Raw genomic sequence first — 11,071 nt, forward strand, 5'->3', positions numbered from 1 at the left:
ATGTTTAACATGAGATTATGCAGGATATACATTAAACCACAGGTGTCAAACATACGGCCCCGGGGCCAAAACCAGCTCGCCAAAGGTTTCAATTCGGCCCGTGGGATGAATTTGCAAAGTGCAAGTTAGGGCATTAAACTCAAAAATAATATCATAACAACCTATAAATAATGATAACACCAATTTTTTTTTCTCTTTGATTTAGTGCAAAAAACATTAAATTATGAAAATGTTTACATTAACAAGCTATCCTTTAACAATAACGTGAATAACTTGAACAAAATGAAGAAAATTAAGTGCAATTTTAAAGATTTTCTACCTGTTACTAAATGTTGTGTGCATATGTACTGTCCTGTTCTTGTGTTTTATTAAAAGGAGTAGCTTCATTTTATAGTTTCAACTTCTTCTTCTGTTGTATGAATTCAGATCTGACTTCAGACTGGTCTAATCTGTATCTCATTCCACATATGGAAGTGGCCCAGATCAGAACTGAAAAGACAAGATCCAAAAAATCAGATTTGATCCACTTTTTCATGTAGTCTAAACGAAGCCCATGAGCGTCTTAACCACTACCATCATTTTCAACAGAAGTAAACTCTGCAAAGTGACTAGAAATGAGCCGCCGTTGTTCCCCATAAATATGGAAATAAAGCTGCCATAAATCCAGACATCATAATGCCATGTCTCAACAGAGAAGGAGATAAAAATATCAGTGAAATGGACACTGAATGATACAGTGGAATGAGATGATGAGATGCATACATATTGAGTTGCTTTAGTAAATTCTAACCACATCCAGGAAAGAAAAGGTTTCACCTCGCGTTCACCCTAACTGGGGATAATTCTTCAAATTATTGTGTGGCGTCAGATGGTATTTTTGGAATTTAGAGAGCATTAAACATAAAGGCCACCCCATTATAGCCTTTGTATTTTCTGTATTACTGTTCTCAGTTTTCATTCTTTTCGAACATAGATCCATATCCATCCAATGGACAAATGACTGTCAGTGCAAAGATGTTAAGGATGTTTCTGATTTTTTGGAAAATAAGAGGGTTTCTATGAATGAGAAAGGCCTGCTCCAGTATTTAGACCTTGTGACAGATTATAATTCCTGTTTTTTTCCTATAAATAACATATTGTCAGCCAAGTCATACACTATATGGACAAAAGTATGTGGACACATTGAATTCTGGTGTTTCTTTTCTAACAGGGTCTGGGACACAAAACAATAATGACAAATGTCATAATATAGTTTTATATTGTGATAAGTATCATATTGATTATTAATACTGATGTTTATTTGTCAAATCAGCATGAACAGGACATCTTCCAGCTGTACCCATGATGTGTCCCAATATTTTTGTCCATATAGTTTATAAACATCAATATTTCCTTAAAGTTAAATGGGAGATTTTTCTTCTTCGGTGAGATGTGAAGAAAGTAGATGGTTAGTTGTGGTAGAAAATTATTATTTACAGTCAGAGTACGAAAAATAAATTAGAAATTTAGAGGTAGAATATTTAAAATCATAGTCGAGGATAATAAAAAAAAAATCAATGTTGAGAGAAATTAAGTAAAACCATCTCTGAGGCATTTTGAAAACAAAGATAACAAATTAAACCAAACTAACCAATGTAATGATATTTATCCAAATATAAAACTATATTGTGACATTTGTCATTATTGTTTTGTATCCCAGACCCCTGTTAGAAAAGAAACACTTGAATTCAACGTGTCCCAATACTTTTGTCCATATAGTGCAGTGTTTTTTAACCTTGGGGTCGGGACGCCACGTGGGGTCGCCTGGAATTCAAATGGGGTCGCCTGAAATTTCTAGTAATTGATAAGAAAAGAAAAAAAACATACTAATAAAAAATATATGGTGAGTTGACAGAGACAGTCCCACTACATAAAAGACAAACTGTGAAGCTGAAACTGCAGCACTGTGGTTCTGTTTATCTGTCAAATGTTCATTGTGGTCGGTTTCAGATGCTGCAGCTCTTTCATAATTCATAGTTTGAGTTCTTGTTTGTTCAGTATTAATTGTCAGCCTTGTAAATCCAAGCTGGACTGACTGTACATATCCTGACCAAGGAAAATAAAAATCTCACTTTGAGCAGTGATCTACACCTGGCTTTTCTGCCTCCATCCATAATAATATACGTTATATAGACTAAATGTTGGTTAAAATTAATGTTTATATACAACATTGTACAGCAAACTTTTACATGATCAAAACCTACCTAATTTGAGCAAAAAAATGTCTCTGTTTTGAATGTTTGGGGTTGCCAGAAATTTTTGACGTTAAAATGGGGTCATGAGCTAAAAAAGGTTGAGAACCCCTGATATAGTATATGACTAACATATATGTATGACTTTGGTAATTATGCTATGAGGCTAACTATATTGTTATCTTACATTTTACGTAATAACTAAAGGATGGAAAAAACAGGGACAAAAAAAGAGCAGAGGCTTTTCAGTGGACTGATGACATCTCCTTTACCTCATCAGGTGATCCGTAACTTTGAGCTGATGGGTCGGGTCAACCTGGACCAGCTGGAGATGATGAAGGAGCACGGCAGCAGCGCAGAGGAGGAAGATGACCAAGACCTGATGGAGATGGTAGTGGATGGAAAAGACAGCATGGAAGAAGAGGATGAAGGGATGGATATAATGGATAACATGGAGGAGGAGCTGAGAGAGATGGACGATGATGTGATGGAGGATAACATCAAAGAGGAAGACGAAGAGGATGAGGAGGAGGAGGAGGACGAGGAAGAGGAAGTCAAGAAGGTTGAAGCAGAGAAGCCTCAGTTACAAGGTAAATACAATAGTCAACATTTGCTAGGGATCAGGACTATAACTTTGCTATATTCAGGGGTGTAATTCTGGAAACTTGACAGTTTATTTTCCCAGTGGAGTACAGCCTGCGGATGTGGATGGTGGCCATACACATTATTGACATCACACTGTATGTGTTTCAGAACATTCTGAGTGGTTTCAGTGAAAACAAAATTGGAAGAGTAATTGTTGTGAACTCTAATTTCTAGGGTTGTATCACCCTTTTGCCTGAAAGTGCAATAAAAATTTATGTTTTTTTACCTTTTGGTCCATTTTTCTTGACATGACTAGCCAAAGTACACACATAATATATGAAGTCACCTAAAATATTATACAACATCAATTACTGTGCAAATATAAAACTGATCCCTAGCAAATGTTGACTAGTATATTATGAGCTTCTGTCAAGGGAGCACTAAGCTGTGACTTTTCATTACGAAATGATGATTAAAAAACAAAGTTACATCTATTATTATTATTATGTGGCACAAATAATCTTAGTCAGTAACTTTTGTAATTGTCAAAATAGGAATCCTTTGTGTTTCTACAGACCAAACATTTGGAAGCAACTTCAAGTTTCTGTTGAATTCAGCATGAATTCTGTGGATTTTGGGATGCATTTACTGCATAATCAGACTTTGCTTTCATTGATATGCACCGTTTTCCTCAGTTTACCTTTAATGTTGATGTTAGGAGATCATTGAATGAATGAATGAATGAATGAATGAAATCTTTATTTCGAACATATAGACAGTGAAATCAAAACAAAATCAACCAACAAAATATAAGTACTGGTACATAAATGAAAGCAAACAAACAACAAAATAAATAAATAAATAATAGTAAATTGTTATTATTATTATTATTATTATTATTATTATTATTATTATTATAAAACAAATGAAATGAAATTATACATGCTCGAAAAAGGAGTAGGAAGAAATAAAAATGTATGTACTCCTACCCCCGATTTCTATTCCTTCTGATCGTTATATAGCAATTATTATTTTGTATAATAATAATAATAATAATAATAATAATAATAATAATAATAATAATAGTATAACAATATCACACATCCTTTTACCTGTATACGCTAATATGATAATACCCATTTACAACTTTTCCTACCAGATATTAATACCAGATATTAATAAAAACTAAAAAGAACAAAAACAAAACAAACAAAAGTCCTCAAACAAAAACACATATACATACATAATATAAATACATACAATATTTATTTGGCAAATATATGTTAACATAAGACAAGAAATGCTTAGTTTTAGAATTGAGATGATTTGCAAGAGTCTCAACTTTAGTGCAGAGGAGGTGGCTGTGGCTCAGGAAATGGAGCAGGTCATCCAATAAACAGAGGGTTGGTGGTTCAAATCCAGCTCTGTCCCAGTCATGTGCAAGCCTCTTCACTCACCTTTGCCTCTAGTGTCACTCCCACTGGTGAATGACTGGTGGTCGGAGAGGCTGTTAGTATGGATTAGTCGACACATTTCCATCAGTCTGCCTCAGATACCACCAACTGCACCATATAAATCCAATCCATCATTATTTTTATTATTTTAAATCACAATTTGCATTATTCATGTTGGTTCTTTGGCTTTTGAGAGTTTGCATACAAAAATCCAATAAATCTAATCTGTGTCCATATTTCTGACAAATTACGGCAGAAATGACTAGAAGGAAACAGCTGAGTAAAGAAACAAGAGTACAGATTTTTACACTAATGAAAAAAGGATGCACTGAAAGAGAAACTGTAAAACGGTTAACGGAGTTGAACAAAGGAGTTCACTGAAACCTGAAGAGACTAGAAGAAAGTGGAAGTTATGGAGAAAGAAAAAGCTCTGGAAGAAACAATGTTACTACAAAAGCAGAGGATAAATATATCATTGTCACCATTATAAGAGAGATTGTCCAAAAATACCATCACAAAAATTGGAGGAAATCAACATGACAAGGTCAACACCCATATCTCTGACAACTGTGAAAAAACATTTAAGAAAAGCTGGTCTGTAGGGTTGTGTGTCTGCAAAAACAAAAAAGTGCCAAAGAACACGAATAAGAGATATGAGTGGGCAAAAGCACAACAATAATGTGACGTATGATGATTGGAAAGACGCTTTCTGGATCGACGAAAGCAAGTTTGAACTTTTTGGTTGAAATGGAAGAGACTAGGTCCATAGAGACATGGGTGAATGTCTTTAACCCTTTAACCCTGAAACGTTATTCCAGGTAAAGGTACTGCTGTGAATTAGTGTCTGTTTCAGGTTCATTTCTTCAGTGGTTTTGTTTTACTGTGTTTTAGGGTCAAAACAGGTGGAATAACAGAAAAAGACAAAGAGGAATTGAAGTTTGACAGGTTTTTACTAAATAAGACACTCAGAATGTACATCAATGAGAGATTTAGGATGCTGAACATGAACTGTGAACTGGAACACACTGAGCAACAAGGATTTGAATTTTGGCCTAGTAGATTTAGTTTTGGCTCTTTTTTTCTAAATCAGTCCAGCTGCTTTTTGGCACGTGGTTAAACTCCAAAAAGCAGTTCCACGGTCAAAACTCAGTAAAAGCACAGTAAAAAAAATAATAATAATAAAGGAAAATTACCACAACATTGTAAACAACAGTAAAAATAACAAAACAAGGAAAATGGTGTAAAAAAAAAAAAAAAAAAACCTAAACTGTCTATTTTTATGGCGAGTCAGTCTCACTCACTGCTCTGTGTTTTGCCCCCCCCATTACACAGGCAGTGGGGGGTGTACTGAGCATTCTCAGATGTCTATGGAAAACACAAGGTCTATTCTTTCAGCACGTTTTGAAATTGTTCCTATTGTGCAAACGGTTGAATTTTTATGAATATTTAAAATAAATCACACATTCAGTAAGCTGACCACAGATATTCACAATAAAGCACGGAGGTGGAAGTGCCACGGTATGGGGAGGTTTCACAGGTGATAGAGTAGGAGGTTTGTTTGAAGTAAAGGGTATCATGAAGAATTCAGAACAGCACCACTCCATCCTCCAGCATCATGCGCTTCCATCTGGACTAAGACTTTTAACTCTAAAGTTTGTTTGGCAGCTGGATAATGACCCTAAACATTATTACAAGCTCTGTCAGGTTTCCTAGACAAACATAGAAGAGGAAGGTGGTCTTTTATAAATGGTTTGGACCTCTCAGTCTGGGACCTCTCCCCAGTTGAGCTTGTGTTAGACGAATTGGATCGGTCCATCAGAAAAGTGTGTCTGTCAGTAGTCACTTTTCCATTGACCCTCAAATTGTGTGTATATAACTTGCGCATAAAAATTTACTTAATGGAAAAACGACAATTTCGACCAAACTGTCAGTTTTTGTGCTGGCAAGAGGTGGGTTTTTTTGGCTGTAGCACAATTGGTATATCACCCAAAACTGCAATGGAAAGACCTTTTTCCGCAACTAGAGTCACGCAAATAAAAAAAAAAAACAATGTTGACAGACATTACAACAAGCGAATAAGAAGAGTTTTGTGTATATGTTTTGTGTATGGACACACCAGGAAATTGAATCTTTTTTAACCTCCTAAGACCCAGCTACCACAACTTTATACAAAAAAAAAAAACAAAAAAAAAAACCGTCCACCACAAAGGACATTCCATAAAAAGTTTAAAAACTCCATCAGAAGAAACTGTTGCATCATGATGTTTCCATTATAGGCATTTATTTAATAAAAAACAACAAAAGCTTGTACTTTGCTGACATTTCCTCTGTCTTAGGAGGTTAAATTTAGTACGGGATAGAGGGGTAATATATAATAACGATGAATATATCTGTAAATCAATATGATATTTACGTTCGTCGCCATGTTTATGGAATGACTTCTTGTGTCATCTCATGATAATAAATAAATAAATCAATTTGTGATTTAATGGAAAAACCGACATTACACACTAGTAAATATCAGTAAAGTTTTGGCAGATGTCCAATGGAAAAGTGACTATTGATGAACTTAAGAAAGCTTGTAATACTATTCCTGGTATATACCTTCAAAAATTTATGGAAGGAACTGCTCAGAAATGCTGTGCTGTTGTTAAAGTCAGAGGAGATTTCATTGGAGAAAGCAAAGTGGAAGCGAGAAAAGCCCAAATACCTGATCATTTTAATAAAAATGGATTCTGATGAGTGGTTCTTATATCTTGTCTTAAGTTTACAAGTGAAACTATGATCTATTTCTGTACAAATTTGATCTTGCTTCCAAACGTTTCACCTCTAATGTGTGTTTGGTTTTTGACACTCACCATATCAAAATATTGCACAATAGATTCTACAGGAATATATTGTAAGTTCGTATCTGTTAAAGCATCATTTCACTTTGTGTTCTCACTCATTTTACATAATAACCAGTGGTAAATTTCTCCTGTATCTCATTTTAAGAGAAGTAAATGTACCCATTAGGAAGAGTTATGGGTGTTTAATTGCTTAATCTTTTCTATTTTGCACAATCGTCATTCCCTAAATTGTTAACTAACCCAATTCTGTTGTCATTTGGGATTGATTTCCTCCGTTTCTGGTCTTGCTTTTTTTCATATGCTCATTTGCTATTTACTGAAAGAAAGACTATCAGGTACCACTTGACAAAAAGGGCACACTAATAAATATTGACCAAAGTATTCACTGTTGGGCAAGGATAATACTGTTAAATCTCAGATTGTTGTCATTTGTAATCTGAAAAAGTAAATTAAATGTCAAATAAATTCACATGTATCAATAGGTAATACATGGGAATGAAATGATTGTGACAATGTGATTTATTCCTGATAGATAAAGTGTAGCTGGGACTGGGTCAAAGGGTCAAAGGTGTTTACTAATGTGTAGAAATAGGAATAAAAAGAGGAATGTGTGTGAAAACGGCATTATTCCTACTTTATGACCAACTGTGTATGTTTGCAGTTACTGCTGAGTGTTACATAAAGCTAACACACAAAAGTACAGCTGCTATTTTTACCCTTAAAGATGTAATAGGAGACATCAGCAGAATACAACAAAACTCCTGTAACTCAAATTACAACAATGTTACATAAAACATTCTCTTAGCTCTTAACATTAGGTCCATTTGACTTCTTTAAAATACTACAATAGTCATTTAACAGCTCAAACTTACAAAAATGCCAACTTGCTGTCAGCGTATTTTCAGCTCACAACACAAATCACTGGAAATTCAGGCAGAATATTTGCTAACTGAACATATGTAGAAGTAAAGATCTAAAGATCAGAGCTTAACAAAACTGACGTCATTTAACAATCAAAGTAAATGTTAGTGAGGTTAGTTTTATTTTGAGCACATAAAATCATCAGATAACAAAAAGCAAAACGACACGGACAAACAAAAATACCTGCACTCGAAAAGGAGTGGGAAGAAGTATAACTTAAAGACTCCACCCCCTTTTTACAAACTCATAATTAAATGAATTCCACTTCCTTTGCATTGGTAACACTTTTTTTTTTTTTTTTTTTTTTTTTTTTTTTACATTTTTGCAATATCACAAAACATCCACACAAACCATTCACCATACACTTTTTTAGTCACACACAATCAGATTTGCATAATCAACCTTTTTTATATATATATAAACTATAATATTTCTATTTACTACAAATACAGTTATTACTAAATGTGGGGTTACTATTTTGGCAACAGGTTGCTATTGTCCTTGTTTCATATTGTATTATTATTATAACAGCTTTACATAGTGTGTACGACATAATTAGCAGCTTGTTTGTAAGATATGTTATAAATCCTAAATAAGACTGTAAAGTGGCATTATTTATCTAATTCCAAATACGCTGAGCACAGAGATGTTGTAAGTGTTAACTGATGTAAGAACCTAATGTCATTAGATTAGATTCGATTTGATTGAACTTTATTGATCCTTTGGACAGAGCCCTCAGGAAATTGAGGCTGCAATAGCAGCACAACACCGAAAATACACACACACACACACACACACACACACACACACACACACACACACACACACACAAGAAAAGAGCAAAACAATAACTCTGTTGAACAACTGGAAAGTATTAGTAGTAGTAATAATAATAAATAGCTTATTATGTTATAATATAATATAATATTATAATAATCACAATGTGTGTGTGTGTATGTGTGTGTGTGTGTATAGATAGATAGATAGATAGATAGATAGAATTTACTAATCACAGGATAAAAGTTATAATAAAGTGATAATAGTAATAGTAGTCATAACAGCGATATGTAAATAATCACCTTGAAAACAACCGCATGCTATTGATCCACCATGTATAGTGTAACCATGATGAAGTCCTCAGATGGATCCATCCATCTGACCAGTGTTGTGCTGTTTTTTTTCCCAGGGGTCCTTGCTTCTCCTACCAGCAGCAGCGGCAGCAGCTCTATGCCGAGCAGCGCAGAGAAACGTCTTCCCTGTGAGTTCTGCGGCCGCTGCTTTACTAACAGCCTTGAGTGGGAACGTCATGTTCTTCGACATGGCATGTAAGAACTGAATTTTTTTTTACCCTTTTTTACCTCTTCACTCTAAATGCTGCATGTAGAATGTGTGAGCATCTAACCTTTAACCAGGTAAAGTCCCGTTGAGGCCTGTTTTACATGGGCAACCCGGCCCAGAGGTCAGCAGCACACAGCAGAATGAAAAACAGGTGAAAAGATCAGTCAGATCAATAAATGAAAAACAAAAATTTAAAAACAGGCAATAATTTAATAATAACACAAAATAATAAAAACAGTTTGATGAAAAGTGCAACATGGTTTAGGTCACCATCAGTTTTTTAAAGTGCCAGATTTGGTTGAGGTTAGAAAATATTTAAAAACATAGTCACTGTCCAAAGGATTCTCGCTGTCTAATCAGTAAGACAAGCTTGTAGTGAGATGAGATCTGGTATTTTCAGCTCCGATTGAAGAGTATTCCAGGCAGCAGTTCAATAATATTTTTTCCTTTTAACTCTGAAATCCACAAGTATTCATCTCCTAGTAGCCGTCTTATTAGAGCACCCTTTGCCCGTACCAGTCAGACTCAGTTCAGTGTTCTGAAATATATGGAATAATCTGCCAAGTCTTCTTACGGAGCTTCCTCAAATTCAGTTTAAAAAAGCTGTGAAAACTCTGCTCCTGAGTGATTGTAATTTTCCACATGGGATACATTTCTAAGCTTGGTATATTGTAGAATTTTATTTGTTTAAAATGTACTTTTGTGCAGCTTGCAAATATTTTTCTATATTTTTAATTGCAGTGTAAATAATCCTTTTAAATCTGGAGGTTACCACTTGTTTTTTGGGGTTTTTAGGGTTTTTGGTAACCATCCATCACCATTTTCAACCAACATGTATTTATGTGTATGTTTTTTACTATGTGAAAATTAAATAAATAAGTAAGAGGAGGCTCCCTTCCCCATTTCAGTTTGAACCCTGGCTTCAGATGATAAATGTCACATGTCCGTAGGTCATAATTAGGGATGGGAATCGACAAGAATTTAACGATTCCGATTCCATTATCGATTTTGCTTATTGATCCGTTTCCTTATCGATTCTCTTGTCGATTCTCATTGGGTGAGGGAATAAAAGAGTACAAACAGGTGTGTTTGCACTTTTATATTTCCATCTGCACAGAAAATATAACATATACAGTATGTACAAATAATAATAACAGATGATGCCGGCCCGGTTCAGGGGGTGGGGGTGTACAGTGAAAGTGAAACTAAAGACACGTTACTAATTCCTCTATTGTCGCATTTCCACTACGTGGAACCGGATCGACTCGGCTTGGCTCGGCTCCCGTTGTTGTGCACTTCATGTCCTTTCCCCTACCTTCTGAAACTTGTAATGGGCTCTATGCACAGCCTCACTACTTCCTGAACTTCAGGTGGGTCCTTTATTTCCTGTCTTTCATTATTGGACACACTGATTAATCCAGGTGTGCCTGCTACTTCTTGTTGTGACTACTGATTAATCAGGCACACGTGGATTAATCAGTGTGTCCAATAATGAAAGACAGGAAATAAAGGACCCACCTGAAGATCAGGAAGTAGTGAGGCTGTGCACAGAGTCCATTGAGGGGGTACGATGTTTGCTGCCCGCACCGGAACTGGAACTGGGCCCGGCGTTCACTCTGCTGCTACATTCACAAGCGTTGCTAAGTAGCATATCACATATGTGGCATTCCTGTAAATGATTCACATGCTGTGG

General features: G+C 35.3%; 1 protein-coding gene and 1 long non-coding RNA gene across 6 annotated transcripts in view; one reads left to right on the forward strand and one right to left on the reverse strand.

The window, feature by feature from the left end:
• Window positions 1–11,071, forward strand: part of znf462 (zinc finger protein 462) — an 89,554-nt gene that overhangs the window by 73,192 nt on the left and 5,291 nt on the right. For all 5 annotated transcript variants that reach the window (XM_030150994.1, XM_030150992.1, XM_030150993.1 and 2 more), the window contains 2 exons: window positions 2,512–2,821; window positions 9,227–9,365. In XM_030150994.1, coding sequence (XP_030006854.1) covers window positions 2,512–2,821; window positions 9,227–9,365 — 449 coding nt within the window. The remainder of the gene's footprint in view (window positions 1–2,511; window positions 2,822–9,226; window positions 9,366–11,071) is intronic.
• LOC115430805 (uncharacterized) overlaps window positions 1–11,071 on the reverse strand; it is a 636,483-nt gene that overhangs the window by 3,674 nt on the left and 621,738 nt on the right. The window lies entirely within an intron of this gene.

This window comes from Sphaeramia orbicularis, chromosome 12, assembly GCF_902148855.1.
Source record: "Sphaeramia orbicularis chromosome 12, fSphaOr1.1, whole genome shotgun sequence".
Classification (NCBI taxonomy): Eukaryota; Metazoa; Chordata; class Actinopteri; order Kurtiformes; family Apogonidae; genus Sphaeramia; species Sphaeramia orbicularis.